Consider the following 16,532-nt stretch of genomic DNA (forward strand, 5'->3'; position numbering starts at 1 on the left):
GACACACAGCAGATGAAATTAATGTGATGTATTTTAGGAGGAAAAGAGGCAATATAAACTAAATGGTACAATCTTAAAGGGGATGCAGGAACAGAGACCTATCAAATCTTTGAAGGTGGCAGGACAAGTTGATAAGGCTGGTTTTTTTTTTAAAAAAAGCATACAGAATCCAGGGCTTTATAATTAGAGGCATACAGTACAATAGCAAGGAAGTTATACTAAACCATTATAAATCACTGTTTAGGCCTCAGCTGGAGTACTATGTTCAATTCTGGGCACCACACTTTAGGAAGGATGTCAAAGCCTTAGAGGCTGCAAGGAGATTTACTAGAGACTGGAGAAGCTGGGGTTGTTCTCTTTAGCGTAGAGAAGGTTAAGGGATTTAATGGAGGTGTTCAAAATTATGAGGGGTTTTGATAGAGTAGATAAGGAGAAACTGTTTCCACTGTCAGGAGTGTCAGTAGCCAGAGGACACAGATTTAAGATAATTGGCAAAAAAAAAACCAAGGGCGGATGAGTTTTTTTTTAGGCAGCGAGTTATGATCTGGAATGCACTGTCTGAAAGGGCGATGAAACTTATTATTGAATCTGCTTCCAAAAGGCAATTGGATAAATACTTGAAAAGGAAAAAATTTGCAGGGCTATGGGGAAAGAGTGGGGGAGTGGGGCTAATTGGATAGTTTCTTTCGAAGAGCTGGCACAATGGACCGAATGGCCTCTTCCTGTGCTATATGATAGTATGAAATAAATGTGGCAACCTGTTTGGTGATCTAATTAATGAGTCATCCTACTTTAGGATATTAACTAACTATATAAATGGGTCAATTGTTTCTTAAAAAAATAGTTGCACATCACCCTCAGTGAGGGTCCTATTTGCATTGGTTAAGTTACCAAAGGGAGGGGAAAACCTTTTAGATGAACGTGATCATGCTAAGCCTTTATCGTAGTTCTATGGGATGGCTGTGTTATCTGCTCTAAGATGTGGTGCTATCCTATCGGCAGGAGAAAAAACTCTAAACCAGCATTAGCTTAGAAGCTGTTGTTTTAACAGAACAAGCTGGTCAGGTTCACTCAAAGGTCTGAAATGGAGTCTGATTGAAGAAAGAAGACTTCCATGTTTTATTAAAAATTGTTGGAGAAAATTTGAAATTCCCTAGTAATGGATATACAAAGAAAACATGGCATTCTTGCTTAAAACAGCAGTTTTTTCCTTCCTTCACTCGGAGATGTTGAACATTTTTGGTGATGTGGAAGAGGAGAAAAAGGCATCAGCACTTTTTTCCCCAAGTTTTCTAATAGCCGCTGAGTATTGTATGTGTTCGAAATGGTCAGCCTTATAATTCACTATACATATCAGCAATACAACCATATTATAAATTGTACTTTGTTAACTATATTTCATAACCAAGTCTTGTTTAGAGGCTGCATGGAAGAGGCTGAGAGCTAAAATGATAGCAGGTTCATAAGAAGAGCTGTTCCAATTGACCAGCAATTCAGGTCTTAAAGAGAAACACACACCAAAACCTGAGAAACAGTTAATTTATTGAAGAAAACACAGCAGAGGCTTAATAAACCAAGGTGGTGTTAGTACTGCTGCATGAAGTTAAAGCATGCGAGTGAGGGAATCTGCAGTATAAACATCCAAGTCAAAAAGAGAAAGGATGTTTCCAGGCACTATTCTACAATGACAATTGAAAACTCTGCTGTCCAGTAGGTTTGAGATGGAATGTTCCATTTTTGCCATGTGTAAATGGAAAAATAAATCTGAATAAAAGCAAAATGCTAGAAATGGAGCACCTGAAAAGGCAAAATAAGAACGTTTTGGGTAGAGACATTTCATGAGACTGGTTTACACCTCAACATTAACTTATCTTTTTACAAATGCTGATGGATATGCTGTGCAGTTTCAACATTATTTTGGTTTTATTTCACAAGATGTTAGACTTGTGAATTTGCAGGGCTATGGGGAAAGAACAGGGGAGTGGGACTAATTGGTCTCTTTCAGAGAGCCAGCACAGGCATGATGGGTCGAATGGTCTCCTGTGTTGTATGATTCTGTTGAGCTTAAAGAAAGTTTGAAGCATACTGCAATCAGGTTCTCCCTATTCTACACGATTCCCCGACATGCTAAAAATAGATTCAGCCCAAGAACTTGTGTGAGTGAGAGTTCGGCACTGGGCTGCTGCCATTCTAATGGCTTTTTCATTGCCATTTTCGCCTATTCCAGAGTACCGGCGACTTGGGCCGAGCTGAGGAAAGAAAGTTGAGAAACTTTCTGAACCAAAACTAATTTTGACCATGTTGTACGAGGCATAATTCCCAGCTTCTTTAAGCATAAGGAAGGGGAGTGAGAAAAAAAATGCAGTGAAGTAACCTTGGATCAATTTATTCTAAAGTTTCTTTTTTCCCCCACTGTACTCATACGTGGGTTAGTACAGAAGTTTTGATTATTAAATAGAGCATGAAGTAATTTAATAAGTGGTCTCTAGTTTGCAGCATGCTAAAAATGGAGCATAATTACTAACAAAATAATAAATATAAACTAGTACTATTCTGTTTTGGCTGACTAGTGTGAGGCCAGCTTCATCACCAATCTGATTCACAACTTTACAAGGTAATATATTGCCTGAAAACATCCATCAATCACCTCACCAAGCAACAAAAAGAGTAACAGAAATTCTACCCATCACCTGAGTCCCACAGCTCCCTGCACGCAGCACCATTATCCCTGCTGCTGGCGATGCTGATTACGTGACAAGTGCTTGGAGCAACTTGAACAGCAAAAGCTGGAGTAGTACTGATTGGAGCAGAGATTGGCCTGGACTATCAGATCACAATTAGCCAATTCTGGCAGATCCACACACAACGAATCATGAGCTGTCGGCTGCACCACTGGTTCTGTGGCTGAAAAAATTATCACGTGAAAATACTTTAAATTTAACAAAAATTGAGACACTATCCTTATTGTATGACCATGTTCGAGGCTCTATTTCACAGCCTCAAAAACCAAGTTGTATCAACTTACAGGAACTAGCTTCCTATTCATTATCAATGCCATGATTGAGAACTGCATAGGAATGTATATGTCGCAAAGTTAAATAGCAGCTTTGGGGTGGGGGGGGAGGGAGATGAGAGAGTCACTAAATGGCATTTCCCCACTTGTGCCCCTGTCATGTGCTGTCTAAACCAAGAATACAGTTAAGATGCTCATCTTCAAGTGGAGAACTGGATATAACATTTGGAAGTAATAGAAACCCTAGGCTGTTTTAGCTGGGGATTAAACAGTAATCAAAATAGATAACCTGTTCCTGTTAGGGGCTAACAGTTATGTCAACTGTTTTTATTTTTAACAAAAATATCCCACAATAGCTTTCTTGGTGAAAATGTACTGCATCTAGTTAATGCTAAGTTTAAAAAGTACAAGTAGAGTTCTTGACTTTGCAACACCTGCATTTACAGCATACAGTCTGAAAGGCCCACTTCCAAAATCCATAAAATAACAAGAATAAAGGACTGGAGCAGTACCTGTGCAATTATATTTGTGATTCTAACCTTGTTTGCTCTTTATATATAGTGTGTACAGTACAGTCAGTTTACTCACCTTGAGTGACACCAGGCTATTTGTCCATGAAGAGTATGAGAGCCTGTATTCACTGACAATACAGGCATTCTCCAGCCGGGATCACTGGATAGCAACATAGTCTGAACCTTGGCTGATTTTTCTTTTTCCCCTTCCCCTCCAGCTGATTGAGGCTAATTAGAGCTTCTTTGAAACCCCCAGATGACATCAGTTGATTGAGTGCAGACATGATGCTTCAGCGCCCTTCCTTAATCAGCTACACCATTACGTTATTAGTTTAAAAACTGGTCCATATAATAGCAAGTCAATCTTGGAGCTCCCTCATCTATACACTGCCCTCAGCGACATGATCCACAGGCATTGCATTAGCTTTCACATGTATGCTGCTGATACTCAGCTCCACCTCTCCACCACTTCAATCCACAGATGAGCCACAAATGTCCTCCAGTTCAACAGCAGGAAGACCAAAGTCAAAATTTTCAACCTCCGCCATAATCTCTGTTCCCTTATCATAGATTTCATTTTCCCCCAACCCTTGTAAAACCTTGGTATCCTGTTCGACACTCAGCTGAGTTTCAATGCTCACGTCCTATTCACCACCACCACTGCTCTTTTCCAATACATAACAATACCCGCCTCCAATTAGAGCTCAGGCCTTCCGCCAGTCAAACCCTTGTCCGTGATTTGGTCAGAGCTGGATTTAATTATTCTAATTCTCCAACTTCTCCAAGATGCAGCTGCTTATATACTCAATCTACTTACCCATCGCCCTCCCTCCTTACTGACCGACACCGGTTCCCTGTCTTCCCCACTGAATTACCTTTACATTCCCTGCTCTCATCTTCAGATCATTGCACAGCCTATCCCCACTCTCCCTCTACAGCCTTGTGTTGGCCACCTCTCTAACATCTTTTAGTCCTTCTCAAAATCCATCTCCTTAACCAAACTTTTTGGTGCCCCTGCAATCTTTTATATTTCCCCGTCTATTTCCATTTGTAAAGTGAGATTTTTTTTTAATGTTAAGGGTGCTATATAACTGCAATAAAAACAAAGTTCAATGAAGCAGACTTGTTCCTCTGAGGTTAATGAAGACATCACAAACACAGCTGGTTGCAAGAAAGGTTTTCCAGTAGTTGATGCAAACTTTGAGAATTCCAAGAAAATAAAAGATAAAATGAACTATCAAACAAAAAAGGGAAATGAAGTAGAGTCCAAAATGGGCACATTACTGATCAGTAGAGACCATCCCTCATTTGCAGAAGCCCTTTCTGATACAGCTAATTGCAAAACAAAGAAGGATGGCACTGTTAGAAGGAGATAACGTCAGAAAGGTTTTCGGGGGAGAATGTCAAAGGTATTAGAGGATTCACCGTTAGGAGGATAACATCAACGGTTTTAGGGGGAGTTCACCGTTAGGAGGATAACATCAATGGTTTTAGGGGGAGTTCACCGTTAGGAGGATAACATCAATGGTTTTAGGGGGAGTTCACCGTTAGATGGATAACATCAATGGTTTTAGGGGGAGTTCACCGTTAGGAGGATAACATCAATGGTTTTAGGGGGAGTTCACCGTTAGATGGATAACATCAATGGTTTTAGGGGGAGTTCACCGTTAGGAGGATAACATCAATGGTTTTAGGGGGAGTTCACTGTTAGGAGGATAACATCAACGGTTTTAGGGGGAGTTCACCGTTAGGAGGATAACATCAACGGTTTTAGGGGGAGTTCACTGTTAGGAGGATAACATCAACGGTTTTAGGGGGAGTTCACTGTTAGGAGGATAACATCAATGGTTTTAGGGGGAGTTCACCGTTAGGAGGATAACATCAATGGTTTTAGGGGGAGTTCACCGTTAGGAGGATAACATCAATGGTTTCAGAGGGAGTTCACCGTTAGGAGGATAACATCAATGGTTTTAGGGGGAGTTCACCGTTAGATGGATAACATCAACGGTTTTAGGGGGAGTTCACCGTTAGGAGGATAACATCAACGGTTTTAGGGGGAGTTCAGCGTTAGGAGGATAACATCAATGGTTTCAGGGGGAGTTCACCGTTAGGAGGATAACATCAATGGTTTTAGGGGGAGTTCACTGTTAGGAGGATAACATCAATGGTTTTAGGGGGAGTTCACCGTTAGGAGGATAACATCAATGGTTTTAGGGGGTTCACTGTTAGGAGGATAACATCAATGGTTTTAGGGGGAGTTCACCGTTAGGAGGATAACATCAATGGTTTTAGGGGGAGTTCACCGTTAGGAGGATAACATCAATGGTTTTAGGGGGAGTTCACCGTTAGGAGGATAACATCAATGGTTTTAGGGGGAGTTCACCGTTAGGAGGATAACATCAATGGTTTTAGGGGGAGTTCACCGTTAGGAGGATAACATCAATGGTTTTAGGGGGAGTTCACCGTTAGGAGGATAACATCAATGGTTTTAGGGGGAGTTCACCGTTAGGAGGATAACATCAATGGTTTTAGGGGGAGTTCACCGTTAGGAGGATAACATCAATGGTTTTAGGGGGAGTTCACCGTTAGGAGGATAACATCAATGGTTTTAGGGGGAGTTCACCGTTAGGAGGATAACATCAATGGTTTTAGGGGGAGTTCACCGTTAGGCGGATAACATCAATGGTTTTAGGGGGAGTTCACCGTTAGGAGGATAACATCAATGGTTTTAGGGGGTTCACCGTTAGGAGGATAACATCAATGGTTTTAGGGGAAGTTCACTGTTAGGAGGATAACATCAATGGTTTTAGGGGGAGTTCACCGTTAGGAGGATAACATCAATGGTTTTAGGGGGAGTTCACCGTTAGGAGGATAACATCAACGGTTTTAGGGGGAGTTCACTGTTAGGAGGATAACATCAATGGTTTTAGGGGGAGTTCACTGTTAGGAGGATAACATCAATGGTTTTAGGGGGAGTTCACCGTCAGGAAGATAACATCAATGGTTTCAGAGGAGTTCAGTGTTGGTTCGGGGGTTCAACAAACTTCATTTTGTCTTTAAAAAATGCATTAACCAAATCAAAATTTCTGTACTCAATCATTCCAGGTTTGTCTTTTTTGAGCTGAAGAAGTGGAGAGGGGGAACAATACTTTTACAATTCATTCGCTGTCAGTAGTCACATAAATTATTGGGACTGGGTGAGTAACTAGGATTAAAACAATTGCTTCACAAAATCTGGAGGTGGGGGTGCGAGTCTGCGACTCACTTGAAAAATGGATCAAAATGTGACTCGAACCATCATACTGTGGTTTTACTCACATGTGACTGTCAGCTCAGCACTTGCGCTGACGGAGTGAGAGCCACTATATGCGTTGCAGGTGTAAGTACCAGAATCTCCCAACTGAACGTTGTATAAAGTCAAGGTACCATCCGATGAAATGTAGATGTGCTCCCCATCCGCTCTTAGTGGGATACCATTCCTGCATTAGAAAAATAAATGTGTCACAAATTGCTTTTTTTATTTATCTCCTCCCCTCCGTTTATCGGTGTGCTATTAAAAAAATTATAAAATATTTCTACTTTGGTTAAATCATTGACTTTTTTTGATGGGGAGGACAGGAGGGAAGAGAACAAAGGGAGCGTTGAATGATCAAACTGTTCCAGCAGTAAAGGTAAAATGCCTTGCAACAGTGGAGGATTCCTCGATTGGGAGGTGAAAGAAAGAAAGACTTGCATTTATAGCGCACCATTCACAATCTCAGGATGTCCCAAAGCACTTTCTGAAGTGTAGTCACTGTTGTAATGTAGGAAACGCAGCAGCCAATTGTGCACAGCATGATCCCACAACAGCAATGAGAAAATGACCAGATTAACTGATTTAGTGATGTTGGTTGAGGGATAAATATTGGTCAGGTTACCGGGGAGAACGCCCCTGTACTTCGAATAGTGCGGAGGGATCTTTTACGTTCACCTGAGAGGGCAGATGGGGCCTCGGTTTAACGTCTCATCTAAAAGATAGTACCTCTGCCAGTGCAGCACTGGAGTGTCAACCTCGATTATTTGCACAAGTCTCTGGCGTGGGTCTTGAACCCCCATCAGCCCAGATTACGTGTGCAAGTATCTGGAGTGAGATTTGAACCCATCACCTTCTGATGCAGGTGAGAGTGAGCCATAGCTGACATGATAGGGTGCAGACATATAATGAAAGAGAGGTACTAATTGGTACCAATCATGAGGCCAATGGGGATTAAAAATATTTAAAGCTTTTCCCCTCACTCAGGGTCATAGTATGCTGTGCTTTGGTTTGTCTCACTTTATCCATCTGTTCCTTTTACCTTGTCCATCGCACATTGGCATTAACAGCAGACACCACGCATGGGAACTCGGCTGTTCCTCTTGAGGCCACACGTAGATGCTGTGGAGGTCCTGTAATTTTCAGCTCTCCTGGATGAAGACAGAATTTATGTTAGGTATTTTTTTTAATCCCGTAGGTTTTCACTCGGCCTCAGGAGGAAGGGACTGCCACTAGTATCACCAAGCCAAGCTGCATTCATTGTCACTGCTACCCTAGCAGGCTGACCGGAGGAACACAGGCAGCAGGAGAAGCTCATTAATCCCGCTTTGTCTGAAACTTTCCCATCTCGAAACCTCGGAGAACTGAGAAAAAAACAGCAGGTGGTGATTCTGGCACCCAGTCAGGATGATTTGTTTGGAGAGGGGGTGCAGGGTACCTACTCTCCATATGCTGCTGTATCACTTCAAACCTCTAGCATATTAATTCAGAACGCAACTTATACAGATATAGTTTCTCATGGGCCCGAAACATAATTTTGATGAATGTTCAACTTCAGTTCGCTCCTAATTGGTGGAGGGAAAGGATTCTTAATACTACATTATCTAAAATTTTACTTGTAATATGCCCATATTTTTTGGGCGGTCAATACTTTTTATTTATCAAAAGAAAATCATGTGACGCAAAACTGGACCAAATTTGTATTAAATGGCGGGAGGGTACGAATCAGAGAAAGGCTGGGGACCTGTGGATGGACCACATTGCAGGACTGCAAGGAAGAGCTTATATAAATTGCAGTTACAGGAGAAGGAATGTTCAAGGGTATGTTTCTGTACAAAACATCCAAAGGGACATCTGTCTATACAATATATTCTACATACATAAATCTCCCATTACCCTGTAGGAGACATCTTCAGTTTAGTCACTCACTTTTACCACCCCCGCCCCCTCCGCTGCAGCCCTGCCATTTTCCTGGTCTCTGTTCATATCTGAAGGAATTCCACTGATACAAGTCAAAGCTGTATTGTGAGGGAAGACTGTGTTTCAGACCAGCCTTGATGTTGCTCCCCAGGCACCTGAGCTGGGTAAAGCGAGGGCTTGTCGACAGCGGGTGAATGAGGAGAACTGCCAGAAGCTGCCCACACCCTGCCACCCAGGTAACATAGTCGTTCTGGCTGCAAGGGGAGGGGCTTGTGAAAAAAAAATACCAACGGACAGGACAGGAAAAGACTCTCTGGTCCATCCAGCGTGTCCCATGCAACTGCGATACTGTGTATCACAGTATATAGACTCCCCACCCCACCCAAAACCATGTGATCTCCTGGGAGAGGTGGGAAAAAAACAGATAAAAAAACCCAGGCCAATTTGGAAAAATTGGGGGGAAAATGAGTTAAACTGAAGCAATCTCCTACTGAATGACACCGTACCCAACTATACAATGATGACATAAAAATAAATGATAGAAGGAATGACACGTGTTCTAATTAAGAAAGTTGTACAAAATCAAGTTGGATCTTTCCCCCAGCACCTCAGTTACAGGTTCTGGATTTTTATTCATGTTGATTTATAACAACACAATAACTTGCATTATGCCTTTAATGTAAAGAACATTCCAAGACATTGCAAATAAGCACAAGGAAAATGTAGATTGGCTGGATTGGTTTAAGTTCATACACAGGCAACTGATGTTGTGCCGGGACTAAACACGCCAGTGAAGAAATTAATGAGTCACATACCATTGGCAACCTGGGTTCCCTTGATGGCTCAGCGAGTTTGTCCAGCAAGAAGCTGAGCCTTAGAGACCAGGGACAATCCAGGTTTGATCCTCAGCCTGTGAAGTGACTGGTCTGGGGTGCGAGTAACAGTAGGCAAACTACAATTGGCTTCAGTGGCCCAGTGTTGGGAAAGAGAAAAACTGGCCACGGTTCCTGCTCCTCATCACTAAAATGATGCCCCATCTGCCCGCTCAGGTGGCTGTAAAAGTTCCCACGGCACTATTTCAAAGAGCAGGGGAGTTCTCCCCGGTGTCCTGGCCAATATTGATCCATCAACCATCATCACTAAAAACAGATTACCTGGTCATTATCACATTGCTGTTTGTGGGATCTTGCTGTGTGCAAATTGGCTGCCGCGTTCGCTACATTACAACAGTGACTACACTTCAAAAATACTTCACTGTATGTGAAGCGCTTTGGGACGACCTGAGGTCATGAAAGGTGCGATATAAATGTACGTTCTTTCTATCGTTGGCTCCTACTGCACGTATATGTATGTGGACATTGGGCTTAGTTGTGATGTTGACTAGCTTACTGATGCTGTCCAAGGTCACTCAGGTATGATGCCTACCTGGGCACGCTTTTAGAGGGTGACAAACCCGGAGAGTCCTTCACGTGGAGAGAAGAGGAAACTGGGCCGGACAAAAACACAAATTCTTGCAAGTGATTCCAAGTGCTCCTTTTTGGAGTATTAAATGTGCTACACTTTGCACAGAAAAATTAAATTCAAGTAGGGATTCATCCCCCCCCCACCCCAAATTAGACGAATATTGGAATCTATTTTTTTGTCACAACAGATTCAGATACAGATCAGCCATGATCTAATTGAATGGCAGAACAGGCTCGAGGAGCTGAATGGCCTCCTCCTGTTCCTTTGTTCCTATTCCCCATTTTCTTACAGAGATCATCAATCCTTATCACCAAAGGGTGACAGCACGTGTTATCAAGGTTCCAATCCACACATTATTTTGAGTGAAGTATCAAGTCTCAAAGGACTGCAAGGGTCAAACTGTTCCTTAAGGTACTGACTCTTGCTAGGGTCCGATGCAGGGGTGCTATGAGCCCTCCCAGTGTTGTCACTGGGCTTATCCAGTGCAGTAGGGAGAAAAAACCTGTAGTTTTAAAGTACCAACACCCTTTGTGTGGGTTGCTCTTCATTTAGCTCCTCCAAATTGCTTCCACCAGTTCTTTACCCGAGTATCATATAGCTTAGAGCACTCTATAAACATAGCCCATGGTTGGAAAGACAGTATCTACAATTGGACCACTGGGTGGCTTTTAAATGTTCAAGTAGATTCACTATAAAACGTCATACTCCCGCCATTAAACTTTACTGAAATCCTAGTCCTTGCTATTCAACCATGGGAGCACAACAGCCAGAGCCACACACACACACACACACACACACACACAGCGGGTCACTGGACTGGGAACCCTGGTTGATTTCTCACCTGACCCTGGGATACTGTAGCCACCCTACTGACATCCAAAAAGAAAGAAAGGACTTGTATTAATACAACACTTTTCACAACCTCAGGACATCCCAAACGCTTTACAGCCAATGAAGTATTTTTGAAGCGCAGTCACTATTGTAATGTAGGAAAGGTGGCAGCCATTTTGCACACAGCAAGATCCCACAAACAGTAATGTGATAATGACCAAATAATCTGTTTTAGTGATGTTGGTTGAGGCATAAATATTGGCCAGAACACCCCTGCTCTTCTTCAAAATAGTGCCATGGGATCTGAGAGGGCAGACGGGGCCTCGGTTTAACGTCTCATCCAAAAGACGGCACCTCCGACAGTGCGGCACTCCCTCAGTACTGCACTGGGAGTGTCAGCCTAGATTATGTGCTCAAGTCTCTGGAGTGGGGCTTGAACCCACGACCTTCTTATTCAGAGGGGAGAGTGTTACCACTGAGCCAAGGGTGATCCAGGCTGAGAACAGCACAGACTGGGGAGGCGGGGTTTGGAGAGGAAACCCCTATTGTCTAGATACAGGAAACACAATGTGTTTACAACAATTTTCCAAAATTAAAGACGTCTTAAAAATGCAAATGTAAGGAATCTTACAACACCAGGTTATAGTCCAACTGTTTTATTTGAAAATCACAAGCTTTCGGAGGCTTTCTCCTTCGCCAGGTGAGCGAGTGTGGGATTCCATGGAAGGTTACCGCATTTATAGTCAGAGAACAATATCTGGTGATTACAGATAATCTTTCCAACTGCCCGTTGTCAAGGCAATCAAAGTGTTCAGACAGAGTGATGTTACCTACAGGACCACCGAATATACAAACGGCCAGAACACAAAACAGAGAGAGAGAGAGAAACATCCGAAAGGAAGAAAAAGACAGAGAATGACCCGTTGTATTAAAAACAGATAACTTTTTTTCGCTGGTGGGGTTACGTGTAGCGTGACATGAACCCAAGATCCCGGTTGAGGCCGTCCTCATGGGTGCGGAACTTGGCTATCAATTTCTGTTCGACGATTTTGCATTGTCGTGTGTCTCGAAGGCCGCCTTGGAGAACGCTTACCCGAAGATCGGTAGTCTTGGGTTCATGTCACGCTACACATAACCCCACCAGCGAAAAAAAGTTATCTGTTTTTAATACAACGGGTCATTCTCTGTCTTTTTCTTCCTTTCGGATGTTTCTCTCTCTCTCTCTGTCTGTCTTTTGTTCTGGCCGTTTGTATATTCGGTGGTCCTGTAGGTAACATCACTCTGTCTGAACACTTTGATTGCCTTGACAACGGGCAGTTGGAAAGATTATCTGTAATCACCAGGTATTGTTCTCTGACTATAAATGCGGTAACCTTCCATGGAATCCCACACTCGCTCACCTGACGAAAGAGAAAGCCTCCGAAAGCTTGTGATTTTCAAATAAAACAGTTGGACTATAACCTGGTGTTGTAAGATTCCTTACATTTGTCAACCCCAGTCCATCACTGGCATCTCCACATCTTAAAAATGCAAAGTTGAGATTGTAAAAACCTTTGACCTTAAGTTCCACCACCTTCCTTTGCACTGGTCCCACATTATTGTGAGCAACACAGACGTATTCCCCTGCATCGCTAGGCACTACCGAGGTAAAGCGTAAAGACTGGTCATCCAGCTGAGTGAGGCGAGGCCTGGTTGTCGCTCCCAACCGTGCGCCGTTTCTCTCCCAGAACACCTGTGGTCTCGGCAGTCCTTCAGCGGGGCAGGGCAGCTGAGTGGAGAACCCAACCCAAGCTTCAACAACAGACAAAATTGGCCGGATGTGAGTGGCAGCTGGACACAGGGAACAGCAGAAGAGACAAATGAAATATGGAATGCCCAGCGTCCCCAAATAAAACAGAAAGAGAATCATCTGCGGTTATAGAAACAAATAGACCTGAGCATCAATCAACATCATTCAGGTTCTTAGAAACACAATAGCAATCTCTACAACCTCGAACGAGAGAGAGAGAGAGGGGGAGAGAAGGTCATTGAGAGGGGACCTCATTGAGGTATTGAAGGGCTTATAGAATCACACAGCACAGAAGGAGGCCATTTGGCCCATCGTGGTTGTGCCTGCTCTTTGAAAGAACTATCCAATTAGCCCCACCTCCTGGCTCTTTTCCTATGGCCATGCAATTTTTTTCTCATCAAGTATTTATCCAATTCCCTTTTGAAAGTTACGATTGAATCTGTTTCCATCACCCTTTCAGGCAGTGCGTTCCAGATCATAATGACAAGATCTAGATAAAGGGATAAAAATTAGAGTGTGGAAGCACTGAAGTCAACCAATTGTGACTCCACCTAAGTGTGAATGATGATATTTGATGCGGTCACAGGTTAGTCACACATTTGGAAAATTAATCCCAGTCCTGACATTGCCCAGCTACCACCTCTATGATAGACCCGAATACCAGATCATGCAGGTGAAAAAGACTGTAACTACAACACAGTCACACAGAAACATGCTTTTACTTTGAAATTATTTTGCTACGCTAGTAAGTACATGCGTATGAGTTAAGGAGAACATACAGAAGCCAGTCATTTTATTTGTAGATCTGGGTTTTTTTTTAAAAAAAGACTTACTGGGGACTTGGTGTGTTGGAGCAGGAGAGATTAGTTGGACCACCTTCATGGCAATAACCTCAGTCTGAAGGGAAAACTGAGGCGAGGAAGGGAAACAGCAGCTGCTCATGCTGTGGCTATACAGCAGTGTTAGAAAAGTTCTGGGAGCAGGTTTGCTGCCCTCCCTCACCCGGGGTGCCGTGTGATGGGACAGCATTAGGGAGATTCCTGTAAATTTAATTCTTGAAAATTGAATTGGTTAGATTATAATTTTATTGGACTCGCAGGTTTCAGGGCTAACACATTTCGGTGAATTTGTCCAGAATATAAGACCTGTTATAAGGAGATCAAGCATTAGCGTTCTGCTGATCAGCGAGTGCAGAACAGCTACAATTCACGAGCGTCAATGACCCAAGTGAATACTGAATATGATTCCCAGGACACTCACTATTCCATGTGACCAATGCAACATTCTGATTCGGAAAAAGAAAACTAGCCGTAAAAAGCTTAAAACAAATAAAACAAGAAGCTTTTAAAATAACTGTAAACCAGGACGCTATTAAGAGGAGGAATGGTACACAGATACTGGCTGTGCAGTCACTTTATGAATGTGAGCGATTTACACCAAATACCAGCAGGAGGTTTTACACACGGGGAGTGATGAAGGTTTGAAATAATCTACCCGGCTGGTTAGTAGAGTTTAGAGGTGATCAAAGCACTGTTGGAATATTAAAAGGGACGGACTTCATATGGCCAAGTGACCTTTTCTTGTTTTTGACTTTTCTAATGTTCTTACTGTTTTCACACAAGTGCAGAGATTGAAGGCAGCATGCGAGAATCATGGAGCAAAGAATATTTTTGATCAGGATTGTCTATTAGACAAAAATAAATTGTTCTTTTCAGGATAGTTTCTCAAATGAAATCTTCGCCAAGGAATTACCTCTTAGCACATTCATATGACATGGATCTGTCCATTATGTTAAATGAGTTGACAGTACCACTAATGGACAGAAGAATGTCAAATGAGCATTTTAAATGTTTGTACGCTCATATCAGAATGTCCAGGGTCTCCTGCTCTTTCAGGTTTAACGTTTCAGAAAATAACTCCCTGTGCACAATCAGTACCTTGAACGTTAAGCTGAACTTGACGAAAATCCTGATCCCGTCCATTAGATGCGCGACAGGTGTACAATCCGGCATCTTGTTCTCGAACCTGGCTGATCACTAACGACCCATCTGAATGCTCAACGTGTCTGTATGTGTGAAACAGAAAAATCAGTTAACAGGTCGGCAAAAGCAGCTCAGGAGACAATTATCCCCTACCCCCTTTCCATTTTACAACTTCAGTGCCAGTACTGAGGGAGTGCTGCACTGTCGGTGTTACCGTCTTTTGGATGAGATGTTAAACCGAGATCCCGTCTGTCCCCTCGGGTGGATGTCAATGATCCCAAGGCACTTTCGTACTTCATTGGCTGTAAAGCGCTTTGGGTCATTCTGAGGTCGTGAAAGGCGCTATAGAAATACAAGTCCTTTTAGTTTCTCCTGACCATTCTCACTCAACTGACAGGCTGGTAACAACATGGTGGACAGCCAGCGATTATCAAATACTCCCCAGTTACTGTACTGCCGGGACAATGTCCATGTCACCTGTGGAAAGGCTGCATAAAGGGGATTGTATGGTGTTCTGATATTTGGCTTATTGAGCTTTGGAAGTCTGGGAGAAACTTTCCAACCATGGCTGTCATCAAGGGTCCCACCCAACTAAGCCCCTTCACTTATAATAATTGGACTAACCTTGTTGAATATATTGGTCTTCCATCTCTGTGCCATTCGACAGTACGAGAGGGAGAAGCATCAACCCTGCACAATAACCTTACGGTTTGCCCTGGCCTTGCATCCACAGAGGAAGGGTCACCTCTTTCTATATGTAACCTGGCGGAGGAAATAAAAATCTGTTGAATCTTAAGTTTATGAAACAATTTAGGTACAGTCAAAATATTGCTTTTAAATTGAAGGATTAATGGCAGGTGATTTTCAAAATTAGGTCAAGAGCTGGGCACTGATACAGTACCACGAATGTAAATATATATATATATATATATATCTCTAGATATCCTGTGGTGGTGTCCATGGCAAGTCTGATGATGTGCTGTTTCATACACACCATGTTGTACTATGTAATGCAGAATGTGTTATTCTACTGCTAAGGTGAAGCTATGTCCTTTTAAAGGCCGCAAAATCCAATTATTGTTAAGTAAACACTGGGTGAGGTCAGTGTCAAAGGTGAGGCGCGGTTCGAGGACAGGGAATAACTGGACCAAGGCACGCTGACTTCAATCAGTCTCCATTTTGAAGTCGTACATTCCATTTGTGTGGCGGGTAAACACCGACACGGACTGGTAGACCATAAGACCGTATGTAAATAAGAGATAGGAGCAGGAGTAGGCCCCTCGAGCCTGCTCCGCCATTTAATGAGATCGTGGCTGATCTGATTTTTACCTCAACTCCACTTTCCTGCCTTTTCCCCATATCCTTTGACTCCCTTGCTGATCAAAAATTTGTCTAACTCAGCCTTGAATGTATTCAATGACTCAGCCTCCACAGCTTTTTGAGGTAAAGAATTCCAAAGATTCATGACCCTCTGGGAGAAGAAATTCCTCCTCATTTCTGTCTTAAACGGATGACCCCTTATTCTGAGACTATGTCCCCCAGGTTGGGCAGAATGGCCTGGTTCCGTGTTATAATTCCAACATAAGTCTATTTTAACTTGTCTGTTCTTTCTACAGGTGCTGTCTGACCTGCTGAGTGTTTCCAGCATTTGTGTTCTGGTTTCTGGAATAATCTGATGGGCAAGGCACTAGAAATACTGAGATCGATAGATTTTTGTTAAGTAAGAGTA

The 16,532-nt window shown here is 42.8% G+C and overlaps 1 protein-coding gene across 1 annotated transcript in view; it reads right to left on the minus strand.

Moving 5' to 3' along the window:
- The window catches only part of LOC137326409 (papilin-like), a 58,244-nt gene that overhangs the window by 1,067 nt on the left and 40,645 nt on the right, over window positions 1-16,532 (minus strand). Inside the window, exons 14-19 of the mRNA XM_067991455.1 lie at window positions 15,428-15,565; window positions 14,759-14,886; window positions 12,584-12,862; window positions 7,860-7,968; window positions 6,844-7,004; window positions 2,691-2,904 (exon numbers count right to left, since the gene is read on the minus strand). Coding sequence (XP_067847556.1) covers window positions 2,723-2,904; window positions 6,844-7,004; window positions 7,860-7,968; window positions 12,584-12,862; window positions 14,759-14,886; window positions 15,428-15,565 — 997 coding nt within the window. The 3' untranslated portion in view covers window positions 2,691-2,722. The remainder of the gene's footprint in view (window positions 1-2,690; window positions 2,905-6,843; window positions 7,005-7,859; window positions 7,969-12,583; window positions 12,863-14,758; window positions 14,887-15,427; window positions 15,566-16,532) is intronic.

Source organism: Heptranchias perlo, chromosome 10 (genome assembly GCF_035084215.1).
Source record: "Heptranchias perlo isolate sHepPer1 chromosome 10, sHepPer1.hap1, whole genome shotgun sequence".
Taxonomy (NCBI): Eukaryota; Metazoa; Chordata; class Chondrichthyes; order Hexanchiformes; family Hexanchidae; genus Heptranchias; species Heptranchias perlo.